Source organism: Oryza sativa, chromosome 5 (assembly GCF_034140825.1).
Source record: "Oryza sativa Japonica Group chromosome 5, ASM3414082v1".
NCBI classification, from domain to species: Eukaryota; Viridiplantae; Streptophyta; class Magnoliopsida; order Poales; family Poaceae; genus Oryza; species Oryza sativa.
The window spans coordinates 181,644-198,301 of NC_089039.1; the positions used below are offsets into that span (position 1 = coordinate 181,644).

At 40.5% G+C, this 16,658-nt stretch overlaps 5 protein-coding genes across 10 annotated transcripts; 3 read left to right on the plus strand and 2 right to left on the minus strand.

The window, feature by feature from the left end:
- Positions 1 to 704: 704 nt before the first annotated feature.
- LOC4337536 (vacuolar protein sorting-associated protein 60.2) lies at positions 705 to 3,720 on the plus strand. The gene is made up of 7 exons (XM_015782163.3): positions 705 to 862; positions 962 to 1,113; positions 1,799 to 1,892; positions 1,987 to 2,058; positions 2,196 to 2,307; positions 2,700 to 2,848; positions 3,452 to 3,720. Exons 1-7 carry the CDS (start codon positions 794 to 796, stop codon positions 3,500 to 3,502), a joined length of 699 nt encoding a protein of 232 aa, XP_015637649.1. The 5' UTR covers positions 705 to 793; the 3' UTR covers positions 3,503 to 3,720.
- Positions 3,721 to 4,975: 1,255 nt separating this feature from the next.
- LOC4337537 (basic helix-loop-helix protein 80) lies at positions 4,976 to 8,562 on the minus strand. Of its 4 annotated transcripts, none has more exons than XM_026025307.2 (7): positions 7,293 to 8,562; positions 6,630 to 6,845; positions 6,366 to 6,500; positions 6,162 to 6,248; positions 5,908 to 6,009; positions 5,638 to 5,712; positions 4,976 to 5,449 (listed from the first exon to the last, which is right to left on the minus strand). In XM_026025307.2, the coding sequence occupies exons 1-7, from the start codon at positions 7,662 to 7,664 to the stop codon at positions 5,423 to 5,425; spliced, it is 1,014 nt and encodes a 337-aa protein (XP_025881092.1). In that variant the 5' UTR covers positions 7,665 to 8,562; the 3' UTR covers positions 4,976 to 5,422. The 4 variants fall into 4 exon arrangements, with proteins under 4 accessions (XP_025881092.1, XP_015640735.1, XP_015640734.1 ...); XM_015785249.3 differs by having other exon boundaries at positions 5,582 to 5,712; XM_015785248.3 differs by having other exon boundaries at positions 4,976 to 5,468; positions 5,582 to 5,712.
- Positions 8,563 to 8,574: 12 nt separating this feature from the next.
- On the minus strand, positions 8,575 to 10,916 carry LOC4337538 (uncharacterized). 3 transcript variants are annotated; one of them, XM_015785251.3, is made up of 6 exons: positions 10,707 to 10,916; positions 9,793 to 9,891; positions 9,598 to 9,706; positions 9,178 to 9,249; positions 9,042 to 9,047; positions 8,575 to 8,915 (listed from the first exon to the last, which is right to left on the minus strand). In XM_015785251.3, exons 1-6 carry the CDS (start codon positions 10,883 to 10,885, stop codon positions 8,796 to 8,798), a joined length of 585 nt encoding a protein of 194 aa, XP_015640737.1. In that variant the 5' UTR covers positions 10,886 to 10,916; the 3' UTR covers positions 8,575 to 8,795. The 3 variants fall into 3 exon arrangements, with proteins under 3 accessions (XP_015640737.1, XP_066166661.1, XP_066166660.1); XM_066310564.1 differs by having other exon boundaries at positions 9,042 to 9,246; XM_066310563.1 differs by having other exon boundaries at positions 9,042 to 9,249.
- Positions 10,917 to 11,882: 966 nt separating this feature from the next.
- On the plus strand, positions 11,883 to 14,615 carry LOC4337539 (photosynthetic NDH subunit of lumenal location 5, chloroplastic). The gene is made up of 7 exons (XM_015785270.3): positions 11,883 to 11,949; positions 12,049 to 12,237; positions 12,990 to 13,140; positions 13,245 to 13,333; positions 13,912 to 13,966; positions 14,054 to 14,139; positions 14,226 to 14,615. Exons 1-7 carry the CDS (start codon positions 11,920 to 11,922, stop codon positions 14,376 to 14,378), a joined length of 753 nt encoding a protein of 250 aa, XP_015640756.1. The 5' UTR covers positions 11,883 to 11,919; the 3' UTR covers positions 14,379 to 14,615.
- A 1,142-nt stretch (positions 14,616 to 15,757) lies between these two features.
- On the plus strand, positions 15,758 to 16,461 carry LOC4337540 (uncharacterized). The gene has a single exon (XM_015782360.3). It carries the CDS (start codon positions 16,064 to 16,066, stop codon positions 16,280 to 16,282), a length of 219 nt encoding a protein of 72 aa, XP_015637846.1. The 5' UTR covers positions 15,758 to 16,063; the 3' UTR covers positions 16,283 to 16,461.
- The last annotated feature ends 197 nt before the right edge of the window (positions 16,462 to 16,658 follow it).

Here is a 16,658-nt window from a genome sequence, read left to right on the forward strand (position 1 = left end):
ACTACTAATTAAGTTATTATACCCACCTTGCAATTTATTATATTATTAGTTAATTTAGTAGAAAGGTACTAAGAACCTGTTTAGTTTGCTACTACTACTTTCAAATCTATCAGAATTTAGTGGTACTAAACGGTGATAGAATAACAAACTAAACATATGTATGCTAATGTCATTCTATCATCATTTCGCATTTTTGGAAGTTTGTCCTTACGAAAAGGCTAGCAAAATTTAGTGAGGCAATGAATGAAAAGACATCTAGCGATACTAAAATTAAAATTTGATAACCCTAAAATGTGTCAAACTTTGGCATTTCGTGAAAATCCTTCAATGCGAATTTTTTGTGGGAAGTTTGATTTTTTTTTCCTTTGATTGATCATGAGGTGGGCTGGGGCTGAGATGGGCCTTAATTTGCAGTGGATCAGATAGGCACACGGACCAGAATAATCCAAATCGGAGGACTCGTTTCTGAAAGCATTATCCCTCCCACACAAGGAGGAAATATATATATACATCCCCGCAAAAAAAAAACATATATATATATATATATATATATATATATATATATATATATATATATATATATATATATACAGAAAGAGAAAAAAAAAACTTTGATCTGGAAGGAAGGGAGAGAGAAACCGAAACGAGTCAAACAGAAGAAACAAACAGACACGTAAGGAGGAGAAATTTCCCCTCCCTTCCCTGCTCTTTTCGTACTACTTGCAAGGAGGAGAAAGAAGAACACGAGGAGGAAATCCAAGCCAATCGCCGCCTCCGCCTCCGATTCCTTCCGATGAAGAAGATCTTCGGCGCCAAGAAGAACCAGGAGCCCCCGCCCAGCATCCAGGATGCCACCGATCGGGTTTCTTTCTGTCTTTCTTGTTTCGATTCCATCTTCAATTCTATTCTATTCAATTCATCCACCAAGCAATCGAATGAATCGAATCAAACAAACCCGCAGATCAGCAAGAGGGGCGACTCCGTGGACGACAAGATCAAGAAGCTGGACGCTGAGCTCGCCCGCTACAAGGACCAGATCAAGAAGACCAGGCCAGGCCCCGCCCAGGAGGCCATCAAGGCACGCGCCATGAGGGTCCTCAAGCAGCGCAGAATGTATATCTCCCCTTTTTTTTTTATTTCATCATCATTACTTATCATACTTATATACTCTTAGATTAGATTAGAAGATTGGTTACTCTACTTTTGCCTAATAATAATAATCTCTACTGCAACCCCAACCATCCAACCCTCACCCAAATATCATACATAGACACCAAAGCTGAGCTCTTGCAACCTGCCCTTGTGTTGCCTATCAAATTGTTGCACTGCCTTCTTCCTTGTGGACAACAACAACACATGAATGAAAAATTAAAGAACTCGCCATTGATGACATTATAAACCGTTGCATCTTGTACCAAGTCCCGGTTACGCCAATTTTTACAATTCATCGTCTTACAAGTCATTTGAGATAAAAAGAGGCATAATTTTGACTCTGTAAATTGTTTGTGTCCTTTCATAAGCACAGAGTCTTTTCCTTTCTAAGTGTACTTCATCTTCTTTTTTTGGTTAAGTACCGATGTGGTTCTTCATATATATTTTGAAAGATTTTCCTAAGGGTAGCAGTTATGTTATAAGAAAAAAAGAGACTTCTATTTTATTACTTAGTTAAGGAACCCAATCATCATTTACCATTCACTCTGTATATCTTGTTGAGCTCTTTTGCTTCTCCTTCGAATTACTTACTCTATTACGGTACTGTGCTCATCTGTATACTGTCTTATATATGCTTTCCTGACAGGTACGAAGGGCAGCGTGACATGCTGTACAACCAAACATATAACCTTGACCAAGTTGCTTTTGCATCAGAGGGACTTAAAGATGCTCAGCAAACGGTATATAGCTATAGTATACTCAAGAAGTTTTATTTCCATGATGTTTTACATCCTGATTCCCAAACTTATGATACAAGTGTTTTCATTTGGGCAGATGACTGCAATGAAGGCAGCCAATAAAGAGCTGAAAGGAATGATGAAAACTGTCAAGCTTGAAGATATAGATGTACGCAGCATCTTTTTGTGTAACATATTCGTCATGTTTTCAAGATTTTCTGGCTTGCAATGGATTTTCGTTGTTTCCCTGTTTTCTTCTGTTTCCAATTGCATCTGAATCTAGACCCATGCTTTTCTTATCTGCAGAGCTTGCAAGACGAGATGATGGATCTTATGGATGTGAGCAATGAAATACAGGAAACTCTCGGAAGAAGCTACAATGTCCCTGATGACATTGACGAGGAAGAACTTATGGGGGGTATGGATCTTATTTTTCAGTTTTCTTAGATTATACTGGCACCACAAAAATGTTTGCCTTGAAGTTATGCAGTCAACTTGTTTTTTCTCCCCACAATTCTGTCCATAGTGTAGTCAGGGTTTGCCATAGCTGCTTACTGCCGTCTAATTGAAAATAATTTCCAGTTTCTGATGGTGATCTGGTGGATTTTCTTTTCAACCTAAATTTGTATGCGTGTTGAGGCAGAAAACAGTCTAGATGCTCATGAATTGTTATTTTTTTCTGAATCCATCTCTTTGGTACTTTGCTATTGGTCCTTCACCAGTTCTGTGTTTTGCATGTGTTGACTTACCGAAAGCAAAGAAACAATGCTTGTCTGCTTGATGTCCTGATTCTTTATGTGGAAAATGCAGAGCTTGATGCTTTGGAAGCCGACATGGACTTTGAATCAAATTCAGTCCCCTCGTACCTTCAACCAGATAAGGAATCAGATCTAGATTCTGAGCTTAACTTGCCTGCTGCACCAACGGGTCACACACCCGCCCCACCAAACCGGCAGCAGGTACATGGACTGTGACAATGTTTACTTTCAATAAGACTGCTTAGAAGTTCACTCTAAATAATTTTCTTTATCTTGATGTGAACTATTTGATAGGATGCAGATTTGAAGATCTTTGTACTTGTATTTATTAGATTTGAATTCATTTACTCACTGCAGAATTTGGTACTTCATCCGTTTCATAATGTAAGACTTTCTAGCATTATCCACATTCATATAGATGCAGCATGAATCTATATATATAATAATGTTTAGATTCATTAGCATCTATATGAATGTAGGCAATGTTAGAAAGTCTTACATTGTGAAACGGAGGGAGTAGCTGATAGGATAGTACACCGTGTAACCGAAGTCTGTAGGGGTATAGATTATATTCTACAGTTGGTCGACCTGCCCTTTATAGACCAGATATTCACAACGTGACGGTGATGGGGGGCACATAAAAGGATAATATGAAAACCTTTTCATGCCAAATAGGTCCTTTGGCTTCATTTATAATGAATTCACTCAGAGCTTTGGAAACAAATACCCCATTTAGGCATAGTTAATGGATTCTCTTGTGAACAATAATAATAATTTGAAAGTTGCTTTTATTTGTTGGTGCAGGAGGACGAATTGGGATTGCCGACAGTGCCACAAGCATCGATCCGTAGTTGATTGGATTCGTTTTGTAAAAACATAATGTCGTATGCAATAACAAATTCAGTGTATCTTTGCTCATATACTACTGCAATTTGTTAAGATTGGAAATAGCTTTCTCATTGTTTTGTTTAGGGTCTATATGTAAGAGCATTTGTTACTTTTTGAAGTACAGTGTAAATTTAATTGGCTGCTGGGGCATACATATATAAGTCCTTATTCTGTGTTGGTGATGAGCTGCCCTTGCATCTCGGAACAATGGTTTTGCCTGTTGCAGACCTCTTTCTGTCCATTCACTTGTCGGCATATGTCATCAGACTAATCTGTTTGCTGGCTTGCAGTTCATGAAGGATTGCTGATATCCTGTTCAGTTTGGTTGCTTTACCTGATTCAGATATCTTGTGTATTATTACTACTACTCCCTCCGTTTTATAATGTAAGTCATTTTAGCATTTCTCACATTCATATTGATGTTAATGAATCTAGACAGATATATAGATATATGTCTAGATTCATTAACATCAATATGAATGTGGTAAATGCTAGAATGATTTACATTGTGAAACGGAGTTCACAGAGGGAGTAGTTACTTTTCTCAAGGAAGTCCAGTAGACTAGAGAGATTTGATACTAGTCTGCACTGCTCCAGAATTTGAGCATATATGTATAAGCGATCTATGGAGTGTTGTTGGGCTGATGTATACTGAAGATTGTGGCAAGAAAAGTAAAAGCTTGATTAGTGTGACTGAGTGCATTGTTATTAATGCGTCGAGTGTCTACACCATTTGTCTCAAAATAAGTTCACTTTTAAACATGAATTTGAATATATCTAAATTCATATATATATTATACAAGTGTTTTTTTATAGGATGAAAGGTGTATGCATTACTGGCGACCGGATTAACTTGCAAATGCTTTGCCTTAATTTGAGCTGAATATTGGCTCCAGCTGATGAACTCATTGTGAATGCTATCCCTACTATAGTACCAACCCTAGCAGAAAAGGATTAAACAACATTGAATTCTCAGCCCAAAAGGTGCAGCAGAGCATGCATGGCAACATAGCACTGTAGTCCTATCTACAGCGGCCGTCATACATGTACAGATGTACTGTACATAACATAGCTTGCAGAAAGGAAGTTGCATAGGAGTATGTAGTTAACCTGGTCAAGGCTCAAAACTCAAAAGACAAGCATCCGATCTGAGAATTCTGAAAGGTGCTGGGTCAGCAGCAGCTTTGGGAAAGCAAAATTTTTTTTTGATGAATCTTTCCAAGTCCAATGTTCACTGGCTACAAGCCCAGATATGGCCCTTGCTTCTCCTACCATTTTCATTTTTCATGTGTCCAAATAGGAGTACAAGCAGCAGGTCAGGTCAGATCAGGTTGCCTAATAAAAGATTCCACTTTTCTGTGCATGCACACACACATTTGCTTTTGCATTTGCAAGCTTTGAATGGATCCCAGAGCAGAGATAAAGAGAGATGGTACAGTGTACAAGAGAGGACTGGAGGCAGGAGGCCAAGTCATATCGATCAGGCTGGCAGCATCAAGTACACATTTGCAAGGCATGCATATTGCACACACACACATGCACATTTCTGGAGTATTAAACACATGAAAAGGGAGTAGAGTATCTACAGATGCAACACACAGAAGAGGGGGAGGAACAGCACAGCAGCAGATGAATGAATGAAGCGAAACGCAGGAGGAGCAACAGTACATGTCCTCGTCTTGGTACTGTCTGCATGCAGTCTTGGTGACGGTGAAGGCAGAGATATCGATAGTGTGGATTTTGGAGCCCAGGAGGAGATGGTACAGCTGAGCCAGCAACCAAAGGATCCTTGCGAGATCTTCAGGAGGTTCAACTCTGTCGGCTTGCCCCACTCTTCTTCTTCAGCTTGCTCACTTCACTTCACTTGTTGATTCGGCATCTCCTCCTCTATGTGATGCTGCTTCGTGGCCATTCCTAGTTTGTACAAATGTTACTAGATAGCTGCATTAGTCTGGTAAATGCAACAGTTAACACATCATCAGTCACCATTTGCAAAGAACATAAGCTTTGCTTCTTGCTAATCAATCATGCTTGTATCTCAATTACCAGAATATGCATGGGTTCTACTACTAATGAAAGAAGCAGTGGCTGCTCATCTCGACCTGGTGAAGAGAGCCCTGCTGCTGGCCTTGCTCTCCAACTTGCATCACCACCATGTTAATGTGGCTGCTGCCATCCTGCAATGCAAAGGTGAAGCACAGACAGCGCATGCATGATCAGTGTCACATTGCCTTCCTTATCTGCTACTCCTACTACTCTTGATGAGTGCTTGGTGGAATAATTTGTGTTCAACACAGGAGAAGCGACATCACATCTGATGCAGTCATGCAGATTGGGTTCAGATTCAGAGAGACTATGGTTATCATCTTGACCTGAGCAAAGCCTGTGGGTCCTCCTCCTAGTCCTTGGAGTGAAATGCCTGTACTCCCCATTTGGCCCATGCACTGCACCATCTCATGTGGCATCTTTGCAAGCTTAATCAAACAAGGAAGGTAATACTAAGTACTAAGAGAGTCAGAGATATTGATCGCATGCATGGCAGAAGCAAAACTGGAATCACAGAATTCTTCAGAGATGCTTGCTTGCGTTTGGATTGATGCTGTCATTGTTCCCTATTTTACTTTACCTGTCGAAGAACATCTGGGTGCATATCAATGCCCGGTCCAAACTCATACATCAAAGGGCTAAGGGAGGCAAGCTTCATGGACAGAAACTGAATGAGCACAAAAGAATGAATCAGTTCTTCATATACAGAGCAGAAGAGCCATCGATGATACTACGTGCTCAATTACGCTATTTCAATTCTTATCTGAGTGACATATAGCAGCACCTCAACTTGGTTCTGCAGAGATTGCACATAGCTGATGATCTCATCTAGCATGAGGGCTTTCCCTGTGACCTTGTCACAACCAGGAACCAGGCTTTGCAGCATCTTCATCCTCTCACTGATCTTCTCCCTTCTCACCTATAAGTAACAAATCAACAGATGTTACTACTCCTGTAGTTAAGTGAAGGGCACTAACAAACAGCTGTTACTACTAATTAAGATAACAACGATTCAGATAAGAGAACAAAAGACTGGTGAGTGAGTGACCCTCTCAGCAAGGCTGTGGCTGTCTGTTGCTTGGCCTCTCCTTGCCCTCACATGAATGTACCCAGCTGGTGGCTCCCCACCTGCTGCCTCCTTGGCCTTCTTCTTCACATCATCATCATGTTGATGTAGTACCACCCTTCTTGCCTTTTTCTCCTCAAGTCCCTTCAAGCCCACATTGCTCCTCTTGTGCTTTCTACTCTTGCCCCAACTTGCATCCTAAATGGCAAGACCACATAAGGTAGATCATTACATGAACACAACATAAAATGGGCCCATCATACATATTTGGACACTTACCAAAGGGGTTAACAACTTAAACATCAATGATAATTCTACTTGCATCAGAAAGCAGTCACTGCTACATTTACATATGTATATGCACTTAGTTCCAGGTTTTGGGTAGATTTCCACTTGGTACTAGTAGGACGAAGCCGCATTTTTTTCAGATAAAGATGATCACCAAGCAAATAACTCTTCAATATATCATGCATCATGTGGGAAGAAGCTAAACCTTTGAGGTAAAAAAAAAACATATGTATGCTGAAACACTTTGTGAAAAAAAATATATATATAACTGAATTTTGCAGTTTCATCTAGTTGTATATATACATTTTCATGGCAAAGTGCGAGCAAAGATAGCACATGTAGTAGGAGCTTAATTACCATATCTTGAGTTGAGCCCAATGAACAAGGGCAACTTCCTTGAATGCCAGGCACCCATTTGTTGTCGCCGGCAGCGGCAGCGGCATTGTCAAAGACAAAGGAAAGAGGGCACTCCTGTGGCTGCAGCACTATTGGTGAGTACACCATTGGCATTGAGGTGGGGTCAAGGGAGCTGCAGCTGCTGCTCTCATACTCATAGGCCGCCATGGCTGCTGCTGCCTTCTCTTCAAGGTTGCTGCAGCCGGCAGGGAAGCCTGGGACAGGAAGAGGCTCTGGAGCAGAAAGGAAGCAGTAGGGGAGAAGTGAAGATGAGGAGGATTGGTGCAGCTGCTGCTCATGTTCATGCTCAAGCTGCCCACACAAGCTCTCCATTGGTATGCTGCCTCCTATGTTGATGCTCTATTGCTACTACTCCTAGTAGTATCTCTAGTAACTCCTATGTGCCTAGTATGTGCTATGTGTAAGAAAGAGTTGTTTGCAGTTGAGTTGAGGATTCAGGTCTCTATCTGCTTTTCTTCCTTCTTTAGCCCCCCTAGCTGCTGCTTATATTTACTCCTATGTGACTGATAGTGGGCAGATAGGCTAGAATTCTGTGCAGTTAATTGGGTGGGCCAACTTCCACAAGGCTCCTGCCCCAGCATCATGTTATTTGGAGTAGTAAGCGGTTTGTACTGCATCTGCATCATCTTGTCTTTCCAAGCTTTAGCACACAAATAGGACGATGATTGATTCATACTTACCAGTACTTATCTCTACGGTTGTAAAAACAGAGTCCTCCTTACATCCCCTTGCTCCTCCCCCCAACACACACCTGAGCGCTGCCCCACCGTGAAAAACCAAAAAAAAAAAGCCATTCATACCTCAGTTTAGTTCTAACTCAAAGAATTATAATTTCTTTCCATCAAGGCTCAGATATGCAGAACACAAGATGCACCAGTGTCAATTTTCAATAACATGCATCATGTGGTCCCTTTCCGCAGTACATCGTAGAATAGGATCTGAACTAGCAATTCAGGAGACAGGGAAACATATTACCCTGTGAATTCGCCTCTCAATCCATCATCTGCTCCTTGTACAATTCACCTGCTCCTCAGGGAAAAAAAAGAAACGGCTAAGCTTACCATATCATACACTATTATCTTACCGCTTACAGTAGCAATCAAACAAAATCTCCCCGAGAACATCGCTTGAAGCTAGGTTCAAGCCCTATCCGAATCACAATAGACAACACTCTTACCCTTGACCCATGACGGGAGATGAAATGAGAACCAGGCACAAAAGGTTGAATGTACTAAAATGATTTAAGATGTATCAAATCTACACCTCTGATTTTAAGTCAGTCAGCTCAGGCCTCACCCGAGATGCTCAACTACAGAAGGCCAAAATGACAGATGATGCCTTAGTCTAGTTAATCCCTTAGAGTACATAGGAGAACCTTATAAAACCTGAGAGAGTACATTCTTGTAAAACCAAATACAACAAAAAAAAGGCAACAAAACAGATTTAGCGCCTCTTCTTGCTTCCTTTTGCAGCAGTGGATTTTGACGGGCTTGCAACCAGGTAGATAAACACACCGACAAAGGAAACAACGGAGACCAGCGACCCATATTTCCCCACAAGTCTCTGCAGATGACGTTTGTTAACACATTAGATCACAATGTCTAGCCATATGGTTTTCTTTTCTTATCGCCTATTTCCTACTTAGATAAAACACATAAGTTTACATAAAACAGAGGGCAATGGCAGTACCTTAGCCTGGAAAGGTCAAGTGCAAAAGTTGCATATCCATAAGTTGAGTACCAGCACCAAAAAAGTAAGGCGTTGAGACATAAGAATCAGGAAAGGTTTTACTCTTAATGAAAGCAAATGGTATGAGATAACTAACCAATTCAAACTTCTGTTGGGGAGGTCTCTCAGCAAGAATATCAAGTGGAAACATGGGCGTTGAGTAAGCCTCCTTGAGAAAAATAATTGGCAGTTTAAACTCAAGAAGAGAATAGTGCAGGAATAGTATGGTGAAAATGATAATTAGAACACCAAGTACTAGGGTCGTAATGAGCTATTTAAGCTGAGCAAAGTTAGCCCCTTTCACTATGATCCATGGAATAATGAGATCGATCACACTGCAGTCCTTAGAAAAGGCTCATCCGGTGCTCAATACTAAAGGTATACTCACTCGATTGTGATGGCATGTGAAACAAAGCATCACGAAACGAAAATTCAAGTTTAACTTGTGAAACAAAGCATATGACAAGCATCAAATTGCATGAGTACCTGAAGTGTAAGTATGAAAATTTTGATGTACCTGAAGTGCGGCCTTTGTGGGAACACGGTATGTGATAATGGCAGGAGAGCCCTGAAACTTGCCCTGCACTTTGGTCTCCAAGATGAAGTTGTGGGAAGCAGTAGCACCACTGAAAGCACAAGAGGTAAAAAGGATTGTCAAAGGGCAAATATTGGTGTGAGAAAGCATAAGTAACTAGTAAGTGTTGTTACTAACGGATCAAGTTTTTCCACAATCTTTGATGTGGTTCCAGAGATAAGTTGAAAAGCCTCCTGTGGCCAAGAGTCGTCGTTCAAGCTAACATCATAGGCGGTCCTGTAAAAAATGAGAGAGAGAGAGAGAGAGAGTAGTAAACAACATGATAGAAGAATAGAAGATGAATGGTTGATGGCACTGGCAGTGAAGAATATAGGGCCTGTTTAGATCCCACCCTAAAATTTTACACCCTATCACATCGAACGTTTGAACACCTGTATGAAGTATTAAATATAGGCTAAAAAAATAACCAATTGCACAGATTGCGACTACTTTGCGAGACGAAATCTTTTAAGCCTAATTGCTCTAAGATTTGACAATGTGGTGCTACAGTAAACATATGGTAATGATGGATTAATTAGGCTTAATAAATTCGTCTCGCGGTTTACTGTAATTAGTTTTTTTATTAGTGCCGAACACCCAATGCGACACCCTATATAATACCCGGAAACGCCAAAACTTTACAACCCTGGATGTAAACACCCCCATAATGAGGATTCCGGTTCCCCTTCCCTAAAATAGCAGTGTGGTTAGATAGATGGAGAAATGGATTAGCGATTGATGTGTGTGTATGTGACTATCAATCATGTCATGTCATGTAGGAGTAGTATATATGCACAATAGTAGCGTGATAATTTGTGTTATCAACAAGTGAGTCAGCTTGACATTATTACACAGAGAAAGGGAAACATGGGCTCGCGGCTATCTATCAAGTCTAGCTAACAGTAGGAATTCCCGTTGTTTTTGACCTATGCGAATTAATCAATAAGGAAAGGCGGATAGAGCAATAATAGGTTAACAAAGTGAAGAGAGGGAGAGAGAGATGTGGATCTAAATCTGGGGGAAGAGGGAGATGAGATGGGGAGGGGACTGACGCGGAACCCTGGTTGTAGAGGTTGAGGGTGACGGCGAGGCGCTCCACGCCTGGACCCGGGCGGGACAGCGCAACCTTCTTCTGTGCTACCACGAACGGCGCATCCTGCCCGGCGGCGGCGGCGAAGGGCACGAGGAGGAGGAGGAGGAGGAAGAGGAGAGATCGCCACTGCTGCGCCATCACCGCTCACGGAGATTGCTTTGCTTCTTCCACCTCACCTCGACCGAGGCTATTGTTACATTACATGTGTGTTCAAGCCCATCCCATCTATTACATGGGCCCCCGTGAATACTATGCCCATCAGCCCATTTTACTACCTCCTGCCTCCTATGCGGCCCCCTCCCCTCTCTACCAAAAAAAAAATAATACCACCTCCTATTCTTATTTTTTAGCATTGTCCATATTTATATATGTGTTAATAGATCTAGACATATATGAATGTGAAGTCTTATAACCTAAAACTCAAGAAAAATATTTACTCAGGTCCTAGTTTTAAAAAATACTCAAAATACATATAAGGTTAACAATTAATTTATTCATCTAAGGGTTTAAAAATATGAATTGTTTATGTAGCTTACTTACCCAACATGAAAGTTTATATATAAATTTCAAGTTTTCACTTTTTTAAAAAAAATATTTTTGAGTTTTTTATGAGAGAGAAATTACTTACGCAAAAGATAATTTACATTAGAAATGAGGTATGTTCTCGAAAAAAGTTACATTAAAAACAGCAAAAAAAAAATTCTTGCAGTATATAATGGATAAATAATTTTTTTTAAAAAAATATAAAAATGTAAAATCTTAAAACTAGTGCATAAACTAGCATTTTTTTTCTTCTGAAACTTATGGTAGGATAAATCAAATATTAACCTTATATGGTGTATTTTAGGTATTTTTGAAAATAGTATAGTCCGATGGTATATTGTATAATAATTGATAACTTACCGATATATTATAGAAAGAGACACTGTAAATAAATAAATTTTAAATAGTTGGATTGGGACAAATAGAGTTGATTTAACAGATGCTTTTGGTCCCAAAAATAAAATATAGTACTTCCCCCAATGAAGAAGGTGTGTGTGATTATTGTATTTCCTGTGCACACATATGCAAAAATGCCATCCATTCATCCCAGTGCAATGCCCTATCTACCTATCCAATCCCAATCCACCTGAGCGAGAGAGAGAGAAAGGGTCTCCTCCTCAACATCAACAATGGCGGTCGCAACCTCCTTCGCCACACTCGTAAGCTCACTCATCCATGGCCTCTGCTCTCCTCTTCTTCCCCACCGAGCTCTCAATCTTATTATCGTCGCTCTTTCTTCTCTTGTGTTTGCACTGCAGGCCATCGCGCGGCCGGCGGCGGAGCGGGCCCTCCTCGCCTCCAAAACCCCCTCGCCGCTCCTCTCCATCCGCACCGGCACCGGCACCGCACGCCTCCCCTCATCGGCCGTCTTTGGAGGTTTCACTCCTGCGCTTTCCGCTGCTCACAGCCGCGCGCGCTTCGTCTCCTCCGCCACCGCTGACCCCAAGGTACTGTGTCCCCGGATCTTCTTCTTTTATCTGCCCTACATATATCTTTCTATTGCCGCACCGCATCCATTCTTGTAATCCTGTCTAGTAGTATATCAGTCAAATTTACTACTCCACCTTACTGGACTATTATTATGCAATCAGCCTCCGCAATACCGGCCCCTGTTTGTTGCCTCTTTGGAGGAAGAGATATTGGGTTAGCACAGATGACCTCGACCTTCCAACACCATTAAATTAAAACTAATACTAGTAATGCCTTTGTATGTCAAATTTTGTTATCAGATTTTTAAATCACCAGGTGAAATTTATGCTACCAAAATTGCAGTTTCAGGCTTATCATCACCAATGCTTTATTATGTATTCACCTGCTCTGATTAATAATTTTAGTTGCCTCGACCATAGGGTTCTGCTACTTACAGGTCTTACCTTGTATGTGCACCGAATGTAAACACGTTATTCATCATCAGTGACTGCCTGCAACATTGTGAGGAAACACGTGTGCCCTTCTGTACTACTGAAAGCTGGGTTTTCCTTTCCCATGTGCACTATGCGCTTTCATGTTTTCCTCCACTAGATGTTAACTTACGATATACTACCTCCTTCCTTTAATATATGACGTTGGTTAGTTCAATTAACATCATACATAAAAGAACAGCGCAAGTATCGATTATTCTTACCCTATGTGGGAGAACTGGATACCACGCTTCAAATTTATTCTTTCAGTTTTGCTAAACTTCTCCCATACATTGCAGGAAGTGGACCTCCAGTCCAAAATCACAAACAAGGTGTACTTTGACATAAGCATCGGAAACCCTGTTGGGAAGAACGTTGGGAGGGTCGTTATTGGCCTATACGGGGATGATGTTCCCCAGACCGCAGAGAACTTCCGTGCTCTTTGCACTGGTACAAAGGGCTTCTTGCTTTTCTTCTCTTCTGTCATCTACTACTTTACAGGATTACCCAGATTTGGTGCATGATACACATACCATTGCCCTTTTCCTTTTCAGGAGAAAAAGGGTTTGGTTACAAGGGGTCCAGTTTCCACCGTGTCATTAAGGACTTCATGATTCAGGGAGGAGACTTTGACAAGGGCAACGTATGTCTTCATTATTTACTTTCTTTATAATCTACTCCTATGTTGCACTTGTTCCTCTGTTTCATCTGACAAACTCTATTGGAAAAAGTCACATAGTGTAACATTACTCACAACACTGAATGAGCTCATGTGTTTGTTTCTATCTATCACCATTGAGCCAACTATTTCTCCAAAAAAAAAAAAGTTTGATTTGTTTTATCAATGTTAGCGCTTTATGCTGTTTTGGATAGAAAGCTGACCTATATATGTGTTTTGGATCATTATACAACTTTGTGTTATGCACTTCAGTGCTTGCCCTATGGTGTTTTAGATCATTATACTGCTTTGCATCATGTACATTATGAGTATGAATTGGTAGTTTGTGATCAGCATAATGTGTATGCAGTGATTATTGACTTCATGGCTAGATTACAAGGAGATTAGCACCAAATCCTTTTTCTTTAAATTGATGGCCTAAATTAAATCATGCAGCTGCCTGGTTTCATGAATTATGAATTTTTGACCTAGCCTACATCAAATCATTCAGCTTTCAACTTCTGCATGTGGATAAAGTAGGTTTCAAAAAATGAATATTTCAGGGTACTGGAGGGAAAAGCATATATGGCCGGACCTTCAAAGACGAGAACTTCAAATGTACGTCTGACAAATGACCTAATCTGATCGTTCTTTCTGCTTCTTATCTTGTGGTTGTGCTGATTATATGTCTTGTAATGTTTGTAGTGGTTCATACTGGACCTGGAGTGGTCAGCATGGCCAATGCTGGGCCAAACACCAATGGCAGCCAGTTCTTCATCTGCACTGTCAAGGTAACACTGTACTGATATGTTCACTGTGTACTAGTGTCGAAACTCACTCAAAATTACATTGCGCTGACTGCTACCTGCGAATGCAGACACCTTGGTTGGATGGGAGGCACGTCGTGTTTGGGCAGGTTATTGAAGGCATGGACATCGTTAAGATGATCGAATCGCAGGAGACTGACAGAGGGGACCGCCCGAAGAAGAAGGTGGTCATCAGTGAGTGTGGGGAGCTTCCAGTGGTCTAATAGGTGCCAGAGGGCTAATCTTCTTCCCCCGGAGACTTTGCTGTTTTTGGTTTCATAGTAAGCTGTGAACTTATCGCATGTTCTCCGCGCAGTCAGAGATCATGCTGAGTTGAGGCCAAGATTTCTAAGTTGAGAAGAATCCTCTATTGTTCGGCTGGAATAAAACGTTCTTACCTGTCGAGGGTCAGGAAATAATGTTGTGGTTCATGAAAGATCAAATGTCTGTCTTTTCGTGCATACGCAGACTAAAGTTACTCCTTTCCCAATACCTTTTGTTGCTGCATACTCTCTCTGTCCTAAAAAAAACAAACCCTGGTTTCCGTGCTCAAAGTTTGACCGTCCGTCTTATTTGAAAAAATTATGAAAAAAATTAAAAAGACAAGTCACGCATAAAATATTAATCATGTTTTATCATCTAACAACAATGAAAATACAAATTATAAAAAAAAATCATATAAGACGGACAGTCAAAGTTGGACACGGAAACTCAGGGTTTGCCTTTTTTTTTTTTGGGACGGAGGGAGTATTTACTAAGGCCCTGTTTACATCTCACCCTAAAATTCATCCTATCACATCAAACGTTTGAACACAAACATGAAGTATTAAATATATGTTAAAAAATAGCTAATTGCACAGATTGCGACTAATTGCTCTATGATTTGACAATGTGGTGCTATAGTAAACATTTGCTAATGATGGATTAAATAAGCTTAATAATTCGTCTCGTGGTTTATTGATGGATTCTGTAATTAGTTTTTTTATTAGTGTCCAAACACCCCATGCGACATCCTATATAATTCCTGATGTGACACGTAAAACTTTACCCCTCAGTTGCTCTTTGTACATCCTCTGGTTTTGGCCTTATACTGGGCACTGCACTAGGTAGAAAGAACTAGCTGATGCTACCTAAGTACTACATTGCAGGCTTGCAGCTGATGAGGAAATAACCGATGAATTTGGTGGTGTTTGAATCTCCTAAAGATTAAAGATTAAGTGTTTCACGTAAAATGAGAGGATAATAACGTGTGATTAATTAAGTTTTAATTATTATAAACTTAAAAATGGATTAATCTGATATTTTAGAACAATTTTCATATAAAAAGTTTTCGCACGAATCACACCGTTTAGCAGTTTGAAAAGCATGCCACTTTAATCCAAAATTTAATCCACCGTTTTCAGGACATTCGAACGGGGCTGTTGCTAGTGTTGCTGTGACTTGACTTGCAACAACACAGCTTAATCTGGGTTAATAATACTACAATTTTTAATCAGGAAACTGGGCTATAATAATTACTAGTAAAAAAAATAGGGGAGTTTATATCCAATCTTTTTCTTATATGCAATTCAAGTGATGGGACTATAGGCAGCAAGTACTAGTGTAGTATAGTAAACATTATGGTGGGTAGATATATATATCTCCACCGCACATTCCTCATCGAGTGGACCTTGTGGTCAGCTGCATATCCATACTTGTATGTAGAGAAGAATGTAATACTGCTCCAGTAGGCAGCATCCTCTCCTCTCCTATATCATCATCATATCCAATCCTTGGTTGGTTGGTTCGTTCACAAGGAGGAAAGCCTCGAGCATCATCATCAGTAGGAAGAAGAAGAAGAAGAAGAAGAAGAAGAGCAACAGGAAGAAGCAAGCAAGAAGAGGAAGAAGAAGAAAGCAAGGAGAAGAAGATGCAGGACTGGGGTCCGGTGCTGATATCTTGGGTGCTGTTCATCCTGCTGTCGCCGGGGCTTCTGTTCCAGATACCAGGCAAGTGCAGGTTGATCGAGTTCGGCAAGTTCCAGACCAGCGTCGTCTCCATCCTCGTCCACACCATCCTCTTCTTCGCCCTCGACGCCATCTTCCTCGTCGCCATCGGCGTCCAGATCAACCTTGGCTCCTCTCCCTGATTCTCTCTCTTTGTTTCTTCTAGGTAATCTCAATTGCATATGTATAGCAGTATATATGCACCTCCATCCATCATCTCTACTCACCTTAGCTCGTTAATTTGTACTACTATTTGTGTGTTCCTTCCAATTCTTGGCATAATATTGTGACTCAAAGGAATTGATTTCAGAGTTACTCATTACTTAGTTTCTTCCTCCACATATATATGTAGCAAAATCAAAAGTGCACCATTCATAGCATTTCAAGTAAATTACAACTAGCAAATTTCCCACGCAAAATTAGGCGAAGCCAATTTTTTTCTTTTTCTTTTTAGTAAGAGCTGGATTTGGCATACACATATATTTTGTTTCCATAGATATTTGTATTTTGTATACAATA

Excerpts from the sequence above, each read along its gene's own strand:
- LOC4337536 (XM_015782163.3), top strand. The coding sequence starts at position 794 with ATGAAGAAGATCTTCGGCGCCAAGAAGAACCAGGAGCCCCCGCCCAGC. Across the intron at positions 1,893-1,986 it reads TTAAAGATGCTCAGCAAACG|ATGACTGCAATGAAGGCAGC; the intron begins GTATATAGCTAT and ends TCATTTGGGCAG. Across the intron at positions 2,308-2,699 it reads CGAGGAAGAACTTATGGGGG|AGCTTGATGCTTTGGAAGCC; the intron begins GTATGGATCTTA and ends TGGAAAATGCAG.
- LOC4337537 (XM_015785249.3), bottom strand. The coding sequence starts at position 7,664 with ATGGAGAGCTTGTGTGGGCAGCTTGAGCATGAACATGAGCAGCAGCTG. Across the intron at positions 6,501-6,629 it reads GCCACAGCCTTGCTGAGAGG|GTGAGAAGGGAGAAGATCAG; the intron begins GTCACTCACTCA and ends TGTTACTTATAG. Across the intron at positions 5,713-5,907 it reads GACCCACAGGCTTTGCTCAG|GATGGCAGCAGCCACATTAA; the intron begins GTCAAGATGATA and ends TTTGCATTGCAG.
- LOC4337538 (XM_066310563.1), bottom strand. The coding sequence starts at position 10,885 with ATGGCGCAGCAGTGGCGATCTCTCCTCTTCCTCCTCCTCCTCCTCCTC. Across the intron at positions 9,892-10,706 it reads CTCTACAACCAGGGTTCCGC|GACCGCCTATGATGTTAGCT; the intron begins GTCAGTCCCCTC and ends CATTTTTTACAG. Across the intron at positions 9,707-9,792 it reads ATTGTGGAAAAACTTGATCC|TGGTGCTACTGCTTCCCACA; the intron begins GTTAGTAACAAC and ends TTGTGCTTTCAG.
- LOC4337539 (XM_015785270.3), top strand. The coding sequence starts at position 11,920 with ATGGCGGTCGCAACCTCCTTCGCCACACTC. Across the intron at positions 12,238-12,989 it reads CCGCCACCGCTGACCCCAAG|GAAGTGGACCTCCAGTCCAA; the intron begins GTACTGTGTCCC and ends CATACATTGCAG. Across the intron at positions 14,140-14,225 it reads TCTTCATCTGCACTGTCAAG|ACACCTTGGTTGGATGGGAG; the intron begins GTAACACTGTAC and ends CTGCGAATGCAG.
- LOC4337540 (XM_015782360.3), top strand. The coding sequence starts at position 16,064 with ATGCAGGACTGGGGTCCGGTGCTGATATCTTGGGTGCTGTTCATCCTG.